We start from the raw sequence: 18,012 nt of genomic DNA on the forward strand, positions 1-18,012 counted from the left end.
TTTCATGGATTTGACACCAAAAACAAAGGCACAAAGCAAAATAAACAAATGGGACTGTGGTTGACTCTTGAACAACATGGGTTTGAACTGCATGGGGCTACTTATACTCAGATTCTTTACAGTATGGTACTGTAAGTGTATTTTCTCTGATGATATTCTTTTTTTTTAAAGATTTTATTTTTACTTATTTATTTATTTGACAGAGAGAACAAGTAGGCAGAGTGGCAGGTAGAGGGAGAAAGAGAAGCAGGCTCCCTACTAAGCAGGGAGCCTGACATAGGGCTCCAACCCAGGAACCTGGGATCATGACCACAGCTGAAGGCAGATGCTTAACCTACTGAGACACCCAGGCACCCCTCTTATGATATTCTTAATGATACCTTCTCTCTAGCTAATTTTATCATAAGAATACATTATACATAATATACCCATAACATAAAAAATATGTGTTGTTTATGTTATCAATGAAACCTCTAGTCAACATTAGGCTATTAGTAGTTAAGCTTTTGGGAGTCAAAAGTTATATACATGGATTCCCAACTGCAAGCTCCCCTCACCCCTTTGTTGTTCAAGGGTCAACTGTACATTAAACTAAAAAGCTTCTGTGCAGCAATTGAAACCATCAGCAATATGAAAGACCTTACAGAATAGGAGAAAATATTTGCAAGCTACATATCTGATAAAGAGTTAATATCCAAAATATATAAGGAGATCCTACAAATCAAGAGCAAAATAACAAAAAAACAATTTAAAAAATGGGCAAAGTTCTTCCATAGACATTTCTCCAGACACACACATGGCCAACGGATACACGAAAACATACTCAACAACACTAATCGTCAGAAAAATGCAAATTAAAACCACAATGACATATCAGCTCACACCTGTTATGATGCCTTTTATAAGAAAAATAAAAAAGAACAAGTGTTGAGGAGAATGTAGTAAAACTGGAACTCTTGCATACTGTTGTTGAGAATGTGGAATGTGTAGTCACTCTGAGAAACAGTGTGGTGTTTCCTCAAAAAACTAAAATTACAAGTACCACATGGTCCAGCAATCTCATTTCTGAGTATTTATCCAAAGGAATTGGAATTAGAATCTCAAAGAGGTATTTGCACTCCCATGTTCATTGCAGAATTATTCACAACAGCCGAGCTTAGAAACAACCTAAATGTTTACTGACAGATGAGTGGATAAAGAAAAAGTGATCTATACGTATGATGGGCTATTCGCCTACAAAAGTGGGAAACCCTGCCATATGCAACAACATGGATGAACCTTGAAGACTATGTGCGAGGTCAAGTAAGCTAGTCACAGGAAGACACATATCGTGTGATTCTGCTTCCATGAGGTATCCCAAAGAGACAAATTCACGGAAGCAGGGAGTAAAATGGTGGTTCCCAGGAGCTGGGTGAGGGCTAACAGGAAAAGTTGCTGTCCAGTGGATGTGAAGTTTCAGTTGCGTGAGATGAATAAGTTCTACAGATCTGCTGTACAGCATTATGTTTCTAGTTAATAATACTGTATTGTGCACTCAAAAATGCAAGAGGGTAGATCTCCTGTTAGGTGTTCTTACCATAATTTTTTAAAAAAGGAATGAAGGGCCAACTGTTTTTGTAAACTTTCCATGAGATTGCAGCGTGCCAATTTCGTGGTAACCCTTTCTCCTAATAAACTTAATTTTCCCAGAGGGAAGGAATTTCCCAGATGTAGAATTGGACATCTAGACAGTTCACAGATCCTAACCTATACCTTTACGTGTTTTCTAACACTCTCACAACATTCTGGTCATCACTTGAATTGTATTTGATAGTCTCCGACTGAGTCTTTCAGTTATTGAACACTACGGAGATATAAACTTAAATGGTTTACTTATGAAAATAAAAAAAGTTCAAATTCTCTTTTAGCCTTCACCGTTCCCCTATCCCAGCTTTAGATTTTAAACAGCTCCTCTGCTCATTGAATAATCTTGATTACTCTTTTCTGGAAAAAGAAATCCTACCCTGCATTTCAACTCCACGTTTTTCTCTCCATGACCCCCTGAATTTAGTGGGAGAATATCCTGTGGGAAACTTTAGTGTTTTGTTTTGTTTTGTTTTTTTACTTTTTAATGGAAAAAAATAACTTTTTAGTTTTTTACTCTTTTAGGCTCTCATATTTGTTCATCTGTATTAAGTTGGGAACCCTCAGAACAAGACTTCTGTCTGAGTATTACATTTATTGAGTTCTGTTTTATAGATTTTTAAGTATACTGATATCAGTGCCTTGTATTTATTTAACATTATGTCAATACTTATGCTGCCTTAGATTATTCCAAAGAGAGGCCTGCGTGAAGGTTAGAAGGAAAATCTTTATCATGCAATGCATTTGCTGTGTCTCTTTATGTAGTACTTATGAAATACTAATGTTGCAGGCAAATACGTTGTCAACAGGAAAATAATGCATTTGTCATATATACCAGACTCTGCATCAGTTTTTCTTTGAACCACATATGACATGTCAAAATGGAATAAATGATGCTAGAAGTGATTTTTTTTAGCTCCCTGAAGGGTAGTTGATCTATGCGTGTCCATGCAGCCTCACCTTATCTGGGGCAGAGCTACAAATCCAGTTTCATGGTTAAATTAGCAGGTAATCCCTCCCGTTTGCAAGCCTCAAAATGGTGTGTATCCGTCAAAGGAATCTTATTATGCCGCATCCCCAAGGTTCCCGCTTCAAAGCACAGGGCTTAATTCAAAAACAACTGATTCAAAGGGGGAATGTCTGTGACAGGAATCAGCCATATGACCGATTTTTGTTGTGATACTTCCCGCTGCATATGAGCAACAGAAATGACACCGGATTGCTTGCACACCTGTATTCTAAAACCAGCTGCAAAGCCTAGATTTAGCTTCTCCTCCACTGGTGTCCCCATCTTAGTAACTGGCACCCTCACCTTCCATTGACTCCCTTTTCAGTACTCTCCCCTTGTATCCAATGAAACATCTGGACAGTAGTTTACTTCTGAAAACCCTCTGATGTGTCTGCTTCTGGCCAGCTCACTCCTAGTGTAAGCCCATCCCATCTTTCCAAAAATTATTGAAATAGGCCGTGAATTCTTCACCCTATTTTAATTATGTCTTCCTTCCTGCTTCTCTATACTCTGCCTGAATGCCAAAAACATAGATAGGTAGGTAGATAGATATATTAATACATAAAACACTGTGTACCTAATAGCTAGTTTGAAGGTAGGGGGCAAAACAGACACAGTTAGATTTTACTATGTACCCATGGTTCTCCACTTTTCCTCTCTGGAAATAAACACGCTCCTGAATGTGGTGTTTATCAGAATGTTCTTTCAGTACAGTTAGTCTTCAACCCTTCGATGTGCTTCCATTACCTTTAGTTCCCAAACCTAGGCCCTGGCTGGCATGGCCTCCCATAGTCTGATGCTCTCCCCAGGCTGCTGGTCTCCAGCCTCATCACACACCACTCTCCGGGAGGCCAGGGAAGGCCCTGTCCCTCCTCCAGCCTCAGTGCCTCGTGGAATCCCTCAAACACACCCAGCACTCGATAATTACTAGCAAATTGGACGAGTACACGAGTGATGGCCAGACTCTATGTTGAGACACAAACATGAAAAAATTCTAGTCCATGTCTTCTAGGGTTTGTAACAGATGGGAAGAGAGGCAAACAGACCACGGGGTGGATGTGAAAATAAACAACTGTACACCAGTTGTGGTAAGACCTATAACAGAAGTCGGGACGAGCATAGGGATGGAAGACCAAAGGGTGTAATCAGATCTTCTGGGGTTAGAGAGGATAAAAGAAGGCTACACACAAGAGGAGACATTTAAATTGAAGCTCGAAAAGTGAATAGGATTTTTCAGGGCACAGAAGGAAGAAAGCCTATTTCAGGCAGAAAAATTCAGTATGTGAAAGTGCATAAAATGCACAGGGCCCACGTGAAGTCGGGAGTGGCTGAAGCGCAGGATGGGTGTGAAGAAGATGTGGGAGAGGAAGTTGAAGAGCCGGGCAGTGGCCAGACCAGGGGGGCTTTATATATGGAGCTGTGGCGTTTGGACCATTCTCATTGTTGAAACCCAATTTATTACTGTATGGTGGTCACTCTGCCAAGCCAAGCTGAGCAGCATGTACAAAAACGAGTGTTCTGTCCTTAAAAGCTTATCTAATAAGGAGATAAAACAGATTCTTAATGCATATTTTTTTTCTTAATGCATATTTTTTAGTACTTTTTCCTCAAAGAGAAGTGTGTCTGGAATGACTCTATGTAACGAAATTGGATTTTTTTTTTTTTTTTTTTTTTTTTTTTGTAAAGCCACTGGTCAGGAGCCACATGGCTACAGAAGAGCTGACAGAGGATGATAACAGCCACCTGAGGGGCTGTGGTGACCCATGTTCACAGAATTTTAGCCCCCACCCTTCACAAGCTGGTACGGGGTTGTGGGGGGACCTGTGCTCACCTTCTACTTAAGGTCAGCAGTGACTGGATACTCATGGGGGGTGATTTCAGCCCTTGTAAGTGACAATAGAAGAGAACCATTTTTTTTTTTAAGTTGGGGAGGGTCATCTTTCTTAATAACCTATAAATACTCCTGAGAGGGGTTAACATGGTAAAGATTATATCCCATTCACACCGTGGTATATAATAACTCACCAGATTTTTCATGAGAGAAAGTTTAAATAGTTCATTGTCATTAAGTACCTGCCTAGGGTCTCTGACAATGGCAATGTATGAAAAAGGAAATGTTGAAACCTGAACCATGAACCCAATAAATTTTATGTCTCCCCGTGCCTCCTGTATTCCCAATTTGTGGGAAATTTATGATGTTATTTATTTTTTTTATATTTTAAAAAATGTAAAGCACTGGTGTCTGATAGAATACAGGAAAGCAGACATGGCCCTGGTTTCACTGAGCTTTGGACATATATGTGAGGTGCACTATTATGGCTTAGTTATGTCACTGAGGCCAAATTCTACCTGCAGCCACCTTGACTCCTCCACTCACACATTGAACGGGAACTGCAAATGAACGTCCAGACAAAGAATTCCTCCCAGCATGGTAAACCTTTTCATTCTCTGCCTTAGCAGACATAAAATGAAATTAAAAAAAAAAACACTTTATCCCTTCAGTTCCGATTAGTCTGAAGCAGTTATACAAAAGTGCATTTGAGATACTCCCTCTTGCTGCTCTTCCACAAAGGCTAATATATTAGAAAAGCAGGTTATCAATTTATAATATGCCTTCCATGCTTTCCCACAATCCCCTTTGAGAAGTGCCTCTTTTCAACCTAATATAGGATAGTTTTGCCCCTGGACCTTTTTGTCAGATATAAATGTGAAGGTGTTGGGGGAAAAAAAAAAAAAATCTAAGAATCTCTTTAATTTTCCCTGGAAGGCAAGAAAATGTTGCAGCTGCACTTGGAAGGTCTTTTTCTACTGGTTGTACCAATTAACTTAAAAGGGGGTGTTGGATTAGTCCTTTCTTCTCTGGGGGTGTCCCAGAGTTGTGTTTCTGTTTTGTGTCCTTTGTTTGCTATGTACCCATTTCTGCCTGTTCCCAGCAAATATTGTTCTGGTCAAAGCCACTGTAAGTTGAGAAGCAAATGAGCGATTTGGTGAATAGCATTTCCTACTGCTTCAGATGTGAAGGTTTAATTGAAGTGAAAGTGTTACAAAAGAAATGGGAAAATGGCATCTCTAATGAAGTAGCAAGAAAAGAGAGGTGTTCAGATACTTGCAGATTAACAGTTTGAAAGAAATTTATCTATTTCTCTCTAAGGTGTAGAGAGAATTCTCTAGAAATAAGAAGACATAGAAAGTAGAAATCATCAGATTATTCCTCAGCAGTGACATTTCATCTAAATGTCTCACAAAAGTGCTCGCTTCGGCAGCACATATACTAAATGTCTTACAAAATATTTTTTCAGTCTTATAAAATATCTTTGTGTTAACTGTTCTACTTAAATTCTGAATTATATTTCTTTCATGTTCTGCAGATTTCAATTTATCATTTAAATATCTATCTTAAAATAAGCTTATTGTTTCTGCATTAAAACAACAAGCAATATTCAGCTGGTGAAAAAGGAAAAAAGATATAATAATTAGAGAGAAAAAAACATTGTCATTATTTTCTAATCACATGATTGTCAGTAAATGAAAGCCCCCAAAAATGATGAATTATTAGATGAATATTAGAATTATAGATGAATTATTAGAATTAGTTCTCGAGTTGAGTAAGATTGCTGCATGTAAAATCAATACATGAAAGCAAAAGGGTTTCTGAACACCACCACAAATTGTTAAAAAATTTGACTGAAAATAAAGTTTTCAATAATGATATCTTCAGAAAAGACTAAGTAAATAGGAATAAATCTAAAAATGACATGCAGGACTTTTTTCTTTCTTTTTTTTAAGATTTTATTTATTTGACAGACAGAGGTCACAAGTAGGCAGAGAGGCAGGCAAGGAGAGAGGAGGAAGCAGGCTCCCTGCTGAGCAGAGAGCCTGATGCAGGGCTCAATCCCAGGACCCTGGGATCATGACCTGAGCTGAAGGCAGAGGCTTTAACCCACTGAGCAACCCAGGCGCCCCGGGACTTTTTTCTTAATTAATAAAAAGTAGTGTAAGATATCTAGAATTACTAAATAAATATATATTCCATGTTTAATGGTTGGGAGATTCAAAGTCAAAAGGAGCAAATTCCTCCTAAACTTACTTAAAATTTCAATGCAATTTCAGTCAAAATCCAACACGGTTATTTTACTTGTCCACATGTGTGCTATGTGTTGATAAACTAATCTAGAAGTATATATATGGAAGAGTAAAAGACCAAGGATAGCGACATATTCTTTTTTTTTGTTTTTGATAGTCACATATTCTTAAAGGAAAATACAGATAGTTGATTCACCATGCTCTCAGATGAACAGATAACAATAAAACATTATGATAACTATACAGAAATAAATAGACCAGTGGATTGGAATAGAGACCCCAGGGATACATCACATAGATATATGCAAACTAGATTTACGATTAAGTTGATATTGCAGGTCAATAAGGATAGGATGAAATTTCTAAAAAATGGGCTATCCCTGAAGAGAAAAAAAACCCCACCAATTGGGTCATGTTTTATACCCTTCAAAAATAATATTAGGTGGAAGAAATAATGAAATAGATTTATAAAATATTTAGAGAACAATAAAGAAATATATATAGATATGTATCTCATTAGAATAAGGAAGAATTTTTTGTAACTTAAGATTAAGAAAACATTTTAAGAATGTATGAAAAACAGAAATATATGCAGTATCAGAATTATTTTGAAAAGCTATAAAGCAGGTCCTAGAAATCAATAAGAAAAAGGCAAAGAATTTTTCAGACATTTCACAGAAAGGAAAGTTCAATGGCAAATGAGTTTCTGAAAAAAATATATAATTTCATTATTACTCACTCTTAGGTAAGTCGTGTAGGACTTAGGTCTGAGTAGTGTAATCAATGTAATCAAATAATTCTGATTAAGTCATCTAAATAAGTGCCACAATACAATATAATTCACAACTAGCAGATTAGCAAAAGTTGAAAGTGTGAAATACCAAATTCTGATGGGGATATGAAGCCATATATATATATATACACACACATACACACCACACACACACACACAGAGTAGATGTGTCAATTGGTGTAACTTCCAAAAACAGCTCAGCATTATCTTGTGAACGTCCACCTGTGCATGCCCCATGATCTAGCTATACAGCTTCTTAGGTTTATACAATAGAAAATCTTCTATATGTGTACAAGGACATATGTAGAATTTTTTCATGGTAACATGATTTGTAATGGTAAAAAATTGGGGCAATACAAATATCCTCAAAAGTTGATTGGATGAATTAATTGTGCTATTTTTGTATGATGGAATATGATACAAGAGTGAAAAATGAATGAAACACAGCTACATGTGCAACAGGAATGATTCCCTCATGAATGTAGATTAAACAAAAATAAAAACTTTCAGAAAAATACTTGTCAGTTATTGTGAAGTTAAATACACAAAACTAATCATCTTTAGGGTTATAAACATACAGTGTAAAAACGATAAAGAAAAGGAAGGAAATGATAAATAAAAAAATGTCTGAAAGTGGTTAGTGGTACATTTTAAAGGTCATATTTGTGCTTTATTCTATATCTTTTAGTCTAGATGGTAAATAAACTGATACATGTGTGCTTATCACTTATTCATATATACATAAACATATTCTATGCATATGTTATGAATTTTATCTTTTAACATTTATCTTTAAAAGCATTAATATATGTAGTCATATATATAAAGAAGTAGAAATTAGTTGAACATCACAAAATATCCATATTTGAATGTGTATGAGTATTTACATATGTATTTAAGAATTTTTAAATCTAAATAGCTCTTGCAAAGACTCCCAAGGTCAAGGAAAATGCTTTGTTCATATTTTGATCAAAGTAAATTTATTCAAATTTTTTCACAGTAGTACTATAGGAAATGGAATCTCTTACACTTGAATTAGGATCTAATCTGTGAGATAAATGGTAGTACTAACCACATTCTATTCTTTTTGGCTTCAGTGACCATATACCAAATCAATGCAAGTAATTCTGTATAATAACTGTGCTGGAAGAATATATCTTCTAATGAACTCTCCCCTGGGACCACACTAGGAAGAGATGACCCTGAATAAACTTAATTTTTTTGTTTGTTTGTTTATTCATTTAGTTCGAGAGTGAGAGTTGCAAAAGAAACCCAAGGCATGGATGTAGAAAGAAGGTCTGAAGGGTGCCTTCAATTTCTCACCTCTCTCAGTAACTACAGTGTTTCCTATAATAGACCTCATAAATTTTATGGAAGAATACATTATACTTTTGAAAAAAATGCATTTTTGAAAATCTCAGTCTAGGTGGTATTAACCAAGATATTGATGAGTTGGGTTCATCTGGGTCAGAGAAGTGAGTAAAAACATATCCTGAATGCTTTGAGAGGAAGTAAGCTAACTGGATTATTAACTGGCATTAAGGATTTTATACTTCAGATTTTAAGATATTCAATATGCATGTCGATTTATAATCTACATACTCTAAGACTTTCTCTCTCTCTTTCAAGAGAGAATAATATAAGAATAATGTAGGGATGCAAAAACTCTGCTACTCCACAACAGAAGTTTCATTTTGCTATCAAAGAATACTTGCTTGTTTTCTTTGGCTGTGTTGAAAGCCGATTCCTGTCAATATCTCAGGTTGGTTCTTAGCAACCGAGAAGTATATGAATAATATAACATAATGTAATATAACATAACATGACATAATATAATATAATATAAAATTATGAAATATATAAAACAAAAATATATAATAAAATGTTATGTGTGTGTATACACATATATATATATTTATATACACACACAAAACCAAATACATAAATTCCTTACTTTTCTGAAATAGAGTGAGTTTATCTTTGGGCATCTAGTGTTTTGAATGTTCAAATTGTAGGGCATATTGAAACTATAAAGTCCAAAGTGTAATATGAATATACAGTTGAGTCAACACTCTTTTGCAAGGTTATTTTGTCCCTCTCACTGACAGTTTATCTTCTTAAGGGATCAGACTACTAAAACTTCTGGGGAAATACAGTTGCCATCACAATTCAAAGGCCATAAAAGGGTACATATCTCAAGGAGACTGGAAGTAGCACAGTTGGAAACTGACCACGGTTGTGGAGAACAAGAGTGGACGAGGAGAGGAATCTAGCTGCAGAGCGAGCCTCCACAGAACTCTGACTCTGAAACAATGTCACTGGGCAATACAGATGTTCCAAATATATGTGTGGAGTGGTAGAATTGCAGCTACATGTCTGTAGTCTTTCTTCACTGCACCCAACAGTGTTGTTGAGAAGGGATTAATTTTAACCTAATTTCACAGAAGAATTTACAACTCAGTGAGAGTAAGTAATGACATAAGATCATACAGCTTGGAAAAGATGAACTCAAACCTGGGTTGGCCCAGTCTACTTTGACTCCTCATGGAGAGAAATGCACACACACACACATACAAATACATTGCATGTGTATTTTATATATATATATATACACACACACACACACACACACACATATATGTATATATATATACATATATATACACACATACATACATATATATATATATGCACATAAACTATTTAATATCGTCTACTAAACAGTATATATATGGCAGTAGATTGGGTCTAGAATTTAAATGCTAAAGGCATTAAAACCAAAACCATCTGAGGCAGTATGTGGCAACAATACTTTAGTTAGGCTAGAAAAGAGGAAGAAGCAAGTGCTTGATTTGAACCTGGTGGTGCAATGCAGATGGTGGTCTTTGAGAAAACAAAGCTCTTCTACTCCCTTCCAGAGCTTCCTTCCTGTCTAGATGAATGGTATTTCTCTTGCACTGAAAACAGAAGGACAAGGAAGAGATTGTCAGTATACTCAAGACCTTTTATGACATGACTGGGAACTTAGGGATGAGGTCTCTGTATCTCCTAGGAATGTCTAAACAAGGATGGGAAACAAACTCATCTTTAGAAGTACGGAGGCATAGTTATAATTTCAAATATGTGGAATAAAATTTGTTTTGTAAACTGTAGGCTGAACAGGTCACAGTTCCAGGCAAGAATTCAAAGGAGGTGTTCTCTTGTTATATAAAATTTTTACTTTAAATTTCCCCGGTATTTATGCAACACCACAGATTAGTGAATAAGTATAGTAAGGTCTGATGGTGTTGGAAAAAAAGTTTCCTACCTGAATATTGCTTCTCTTTATATTTGGCCATCTTGTTTCCAGGGCTATTTCTGGTCATTAAAAAAATGGATTTCCTTAGGAAAGGACGGGGCAATTTTTATTATTTTTCATGGTAATGGAGCACCCTGGGGATGAAGTTAAAGCCACAGCAGGGCATGAGCTCCCCTCTCTAGAGCAAGATGGAACATGGTTGGAAGGCCAGCTGGTAACTTAAAGCATCCTATGTAGTTTTCCAAAGTTAGGTTTCAGTAAATGGGCAGAACTGCCAAGGATAGTTGATATTCATAGGTCAGGAAACCAAGTACTTGTCCTTTAGAAAGACTGCCCGCAGGGAGTAGGGTCTAAGAGACTAGGTGGGACTCAAGAGAGAGGCTTTGCAAACATGGAGCAACATACCCTCAAATTAAGCAGACCCCCAGGTGCTGGGGAGTAACTCCCAGCTATAACTTGGTGCCACATGTGAGTCCAACATTTGACAACAGGATCCCTGAATCCCCAGTGTGGAAGCATAAATAATTTAAAGAAACCAATTCCTACCTAACCCCCACACACATAGGAATAAGGCTTTAGAAATATTACCTGAATCAATCTGAACAGAGGGAATGAGCTTGATTCTCAGCTGAACAAGAACAATCATTGCTTTTTTGAAAAGTCGTGATGTCCACACAATACACAACTTCAGGGGTTATCATTCACTGTCTCCAGTGTGCATGAACCCATCTCTGGAAATCCTACCTAATCAGAAGCATCTGGAGGAGGGGGACAAAGGGTGCTGTTGACAATGACTGCTAGGAATTAACCTGCATTGAGAATAAGTCACATTGATATTTGAGAAACAAGATGGAGAAGTCAAGAACCACAGGCTACAATTTTGTTAGCAGTTCAAAAGTCTCTCTTCCTCCTCATCTACACAACTGTGGCTTGTGCTCATTCCTTGGAGTTGGAAAGAAGCACTTTATATGGTTAACATAACCCTCTACATTGGTAATTTCTGAATATAATCTGCAGCCAATAACCAAGTTGTCAATTGTTGCTTCTTTTTTCTTCCAAGGGATGGGTTTTGTGAATTGCAGTTCTCATCATGCCTTAAGCCAATGAAATAAAGGAGTCTAGGAGATGCAATTTATTTTAACATAATATTTTAAATTTTTTATTATAGAAAATATATTTGATATATTTTACCTTAACAGCTGGTTGGAGTTATAAAGAGAGAATATTTGGTGAGTGACAATATTATAAGTTACTTCCCTGGAGCCAGTAGTTAGTAAGTTCACGTGAACCTCGAAGTGCTATTTTATCTTTTTTCCTTCTTTCTTTAACCATCTAGGTCACGTGTATAAACCAGTCTCCTCACAGTGAACTGTGAGGTCTGCTAGCAGCCATTTTTGTCCAGAAAGAGCCTGTGATGTGAAACCTGTCATTGTACAGTCGCAGCTGGCAGACAGTTAGCGTTACCCGATAACTTACAACAACTTAATTTTCAAATTAGCAATTGCTGCTGCATATGGTTTTGTTTAAAAGGCTGACTTCACTACAAACAAGTATTTGTCTGAAAGGGGGTAGTTTATAGAATGTGTTATGATTCATAAAATGGCATTTGTGCAGAATGTAAATTGAATTACGCTCAGACTTGACTTGTTTGCTTCCAGCAAGTTGTCTGCCACAAATACTGAGCGATTTGACAAAACAATAACCACAAACATGACCCAGTGAAATAGGGTGGTGAAGGAGAACAGATCATATATAAAGTTAGTGAGGAGTCAGTAGGAGGAATCTGTTCTCTAAATCCTCATGGAACAAGGACCATAAATTTCAGATATATTTGATTAGGGTATAGGAACATCCCACAGGTGACCATGGTGACATACACCAGTCATTTGTACTCTACAGGCAGCATTTAACTATGAATGTTCAGTGCCCTACAGGCATATACATTAGCTCCAACCTTTCCTCTCGGGTCAAAAATATCAACTGGAAGATGATGAAATAAAATATTTTTCGTAGCCCTTTACACATTAAAGTTTCATGGAAGGTTTCACAGGCAAATATAGCCTTTATTACTATGACACATCCAGTTAAATGAAACAACGTTTTGCAGCCAATAGGATGTTAATATTTTTACAAGGTGCATACTACATCATAATGTAAGGAAAGGGAAATTATCTCAAATGTAGAACTTTAGACACTAAGGCTTTTAATTATCTGTTGCCCTGTAGTTAGAGTCAGTGGTGTACCTTAGTCCAAACTAGAATAATTCAAAGAAACCTGTATCATACCATTTGGGTATGAAGCACAGTTTTGAAGTCATAAAAACATCCTAGTTTAAGTCCAATCAGCTAATATATGTTAGACACAAAAAGACTTCAAGAGGTAAGAATCAGAGGGAATGATTGCTTACTTATTTAACTTAATTGATTGCTTATTTTCTGCAAATGTTTACCTTAAACACTGTTTTTAAGTGCTGCTCATGTATCAACACATTCAACCATCACAACAGCCTCATGATTACTCCCCCATTTAATGGATTAGGGGACTGAGGCACAAAGATGTCAAGTAACTTAGTCACACCACTAAGATGTCATTTGCTTGTATCATTAAGTAAATTCTGTACTCATATGTCATTCACCTACCGATTTAAGTCTCATTTGTGGATTGCAATGGAGGTATCTCTACCTCGATCTCTAGAATTGGCCAATTAAATGAACAGAGGCTGAAATAGGATTTGAAGTGACTACAACCGTGCTCTAAAGTATAGGTGTTGGAATTTTCACAAAGAAAACAGGTTTTTTCTTCCCCAAGACTCCTTTTCAATAAGAACCATGTAGTGATCAAAGGAGATAGTTTATGATTAGCCCTTCACATGGCTACAATCAAGTTTGAAAAAAATAATAAAAATATTTTTGCTTGAACTACTCCAAAATGTGAACAACCAGAAAAATGACATATGCATTTTTCTTCACAACTGAGCATGCCCCCAAAAAGCCAAAGAAAACAGATAAATGTCTAAATGGAACAGTGGCAGCTCTAAGTGCTTTTGAGGCTTTGGAAAAGTTTTGTTCCACAAAAGGGCTCTTACATTTGTGTAGCAGGTTCTTATTCAATACCTAAGCACACCTGCCTGATGTCAGCAGGCCTGTAAGGTTTCCCTCTCACTCAGGTATTAGCTGCTGCTGACATGACATTTTCAAAATTTAGAAATGTAATGGGAAGTAAGTGGAACCCATTCCATGAAGCGTTTCACTCCTTGGTCCCCCAAAACTGGCAATTGGCTTGCAACAGAAAACAAGTGAGTGTTCTCAGAATTCAGAAAATTCAACTCGTGCTGTGGAATAAGTGGGGTTTTTTCACATCCTTGGGTGATTTTTCACATTGTTCTTGGTGGTGGCCGTGGCAATAGTGGTAATGGATGGAGAGTAGGGGCAGACATGTTTGCAATCATGGTGGCCGGTCCTGGTTATTAGTAGTTGTAGCAATTGCACTACTCACAGTAACAGCGGCACTCATTTATTTTAGTGTTACAATAAGAAACGAATCCAGAATTATAATTATGGTTTTTATACATTTACAGTTTCTTCCATGTTTTTATTTATTTCTGTGGGAATGATGTGAGATTTGATCTTTGAAATGTGGGAAATCATAATTCTGGAAAACGTTTTCCTGATGAAGCAGCTGTTAAGGATTTGCATGATTTGAAACCTGGACTATGGAGAATGGAGAATAATTTTTTTTTTTTTTTTTGCCAAATCTATGTAGAAACAGCCAGGGGTAAAAATATATATTTTTTGAAGTATTAACGGTCAGAATTGGGTATCTGAAATCATTAATGGTCTTGCATTTTGCAAATGTTTCCTGGGAATTGCTCCTGCTTTTCTTAGACTTGCCTTGGAAAGTTAATTTTGTGTAGACTCGCAATTATACTTCCTTGAATTACTGCCCCCTTTCTTTTTTAAATTAAGTGAAGTTTCTTCCATTAGTACATGGAGAATACAGAATAGAGAAATAACTATCCAGAGCCATTGTCCCTTACAGAATATTCTCAGAGTATAATTTTATCTTTTCTTTACAGAATTTTTGTATCCACCTTAATGGTGAAATTATAATGGCATGCTGGTGAGGATAGGAGAAAAAAATAATTCAAATGTCCTGAAAGATAGTTATTCTTCATCCTGATAATTTTAGGGATGTGATATTGACTTTGAACATTGATGGTGACTCTGAAAATTTACAGGGAAATGAAATAAAAGCAATGACTGTATCACCCTATCTTGCTATCTTTCAGTACACTTGAGCTATGTGAAATTGCAAATATACAAAATTCTGCTCAAGACATAGGGAATTTATTTTGAAAGATATCACTTGGCATTTGGGAAACAAGAAAAAATCAATGATTAAAATACGTGGTAGAGATTTCACTAGTTAAAAATACATTTTTAAATGTGAATAGTTAAAATTCAATTATGCCTTGATGAAAAATGAAAAGGAAGTCAAAGGAGAGAAGACACTGCTAGAAAGACAGAAATTAATTTCAAAGTAGATAACTGCAGCTTTAAATTTTGAGTAACTTACCCAGAAATTATAGCTGAAAATTTGAAAGGATAAAGACCACAGTGCACCAATGAAAGCTTTATTCCGACCATGAAGTAAGATAACAGAAGCTTTAACACAATTTTGTGTTTTTTTTAAAGTCCTGCTCGTTTAATTCATTAATTCTTATGAAAACAGAAAAAATGATTTACAGTAGTCCCAGGTGTCTAGTTAACCTGTGATTGCCTAAACATTACATTGCAAATGCATTATCACAAATAATTTGTTTTGGGTTTTATTTTATAATGTTATATTTGTGTGCCTATTTAATATATGTTCTTAATTATGCATTTCTTAGATTAATATTAAAATTAGTTATCATTCCCTGAGCTGACTCTCCTTTTAGGAAGCTAAAGACCTTGGAGGCAAGAAGTCAGTATAGGATTAATAATTTGTCATGGATAATCCACAAAATAAATAAAGCCAGTGTGGATAATTGGAAGTTGGCAGGATTGTAACATAGGAGCTATTGAAAGTTAATTCAATATGAAGTTATTCATAGTTACTTCTCTCTCACCAACCAGCCGCTAGAATAAGCTGCAATTGATAATTCTGTATATGAAGTGGCATTTGTGCATTATCGGTGTTTTACCATTTTATCTGAAAAATGTAATATTTTTCTTCTTGACACAGTTCTAGTTTTATTAAAACTCAGAAATGTGCAAGTTTTTACATGGATGTTAAACATTCTTTCAACTTTGAAAGTAAGGTCCAGAACATTTTCTGCATCTTAATGTTAAAGATATCCATGTGTGGTTTCTAAAATATCCCAAACTGAAATTACAGTTTGAAAAATGCAATTAAACTTCATGAGAATGCAGTTAAACCTCATGAAAACTCACTCACTTGTAAAAAGGACTTGCATGCTCAGCTAGTGTTAAAATAACAAGAGATTAATAATGGCAGATTGAATATTTGAATTACTTACCTACTGGATTAGCCTTCTTAGCCTAATGATATCTTCCAGGAAATAGTCACATTTCCCACAATTAAAAATTGTACATATTCTAGATTTCTGATTTACCAGTTTACAAGGTACTATAAAATTATGAGACTTTGTTACTTAACCCAGGCCTAATTGTTCATCATACACGAAGACAATTATATGCCTTTTTTTTTTTAGCTACTGTGATATTTTATTTTCAAAATATGACTGTAATTAAGTTTGGAGGTAAAACTTCATCTGGGCTTTTCCTTAACATGTTTCATGTTTTTGCAATGACAGGTTTCATATACACTGGAGAAGTTGTACATCGAATGCTAACGGCCACACAGTACATCGCACCTTTAATGGCAAATTTCGATCCCAGTGTATCCAGAAATTCAACAGTCAGATATTTTGATAATGGTATGTATTGGTTAGCTTATTCTTTACTGAATATGTACTTTTAAATATTGATAATCAGATTCATATTAATCTTTTGTTAACCTGGAGTTTTTTTGGTAAATTGGATTAGAAAGTGCTTGATACAAATGCCTTGCAATGACAAATACTATACCTGTTGATATGTGGATTGAAGTATATAGTCGAGTCACTCATTCATTTGTTCACTCATTTATTCATTCAACAAATATTTGTTAACATCTGTTAGGCATTATAATAAATAAGTTGCTGTAAATGGCATCTCAAACAAAGCAGATACATTTATTTGATGCTATTTACTGTGAGTCCTTACTGCAAATTAAAAAAAAAGTTAAATAAGGATAATTTGTTATCTTCAAATAGAGGTACATGATATAATATATTGATGTTAAATTTCCAAAACTTATGAAACATATATACCATAACATGAACACACCTTTTAAAAAATAAGGTAGTGCATGGTTAAAATGCACTTATGAAAATTAAGTTCTCCTGACTTTAAAAATAGGAAATAGAGCCTACCAGGATTTAGCAAGGACACTGACAACAATCTATCCCTACTATTTCTTCTGGGGACATATAAAATAGAGAAAACCTGGGCTAGATCATTAAATGCTATTCAAATCCAAAAAATGTAAAGTTCTGAAGACATATCTGGATTTTCATATCTGGATCTTATGGAAGGCTGTAACTTTGGCAGAGAAAATAGGAAAAGAAAAGTTTGTTTTGGAAAAGTAAAGATAGAAATTTCTGTACTCTATAATATAAAAACAGTATTTATTTGTCCAAATGACAATTTCATCTTTTAAAATAATGGAACTATTTGGTATGAACAGTTATTTCTACTCTTATCTTAAAGACCAAGGAGGATATTTACTAGTGGGTAGTATAGACTTCACAGTGACAGCAGCTTTGAGGAAATGTGATCATTTTACTAAAAGTTATCTTCTGACCAGTGTGATGAAGCCATTTTACAGGTCAAAATAGCAAATGAAAAAAGAAGCTAAACATAGGTAGTTATACACCTTGAGAAACACATTTCAAACAACTTGAATAACACTAAAGTATGTTCCAGTATGAAGTAACTCCCACATTAGTCATAATAATTACCTTCTCCTATTATTTTAAGCACTGTTATACTCTGTCCTACCTCTTAGAAAAAAGTTAAGGTGCTAATGCCAAAGATGTACGAATAGATTGTAAGGATACTTGAGTCAGAACTACAGCCAGAAGCTTATCTGAAACTTATT

The 18,012-nt window shown here is 35.5% G+C and overlaps 1 protein-coding gene across 1 annotated transcript in view; it reads left to right on the forward strand.

Annotated features, from left to right (window-relative positions):
• PLXDC2 (plexin domain containing 2) overlaps positions 1-18,012 on the forward strand; it is a 446,156-nt gene that overhangs the window by 282,300 nt on the left and 145,844 nt on the right. Inside the window, exon 5 of the mRNA XM_080812133.1 lies at positions 16,625-16,747. Coding sequence (XP_080668259.1) covers positions 16,625-16,747 — 123 coding nt within the window. The remainder of the gene's footprint in view (positions 1-16,624; positions 16,748-18,012) is intronic.

The sequence above is a fragment of the Martes martes genome (assembly GCF_963455335.1).
Source record: "Martes martes genome assembly, chromosome: 8".
Taxonomy (NCBI): Eukaryota; Metazoa; Chordata; class Mammalia; order Carnivora; family Mustelidae; genus Martes; species Martes martes.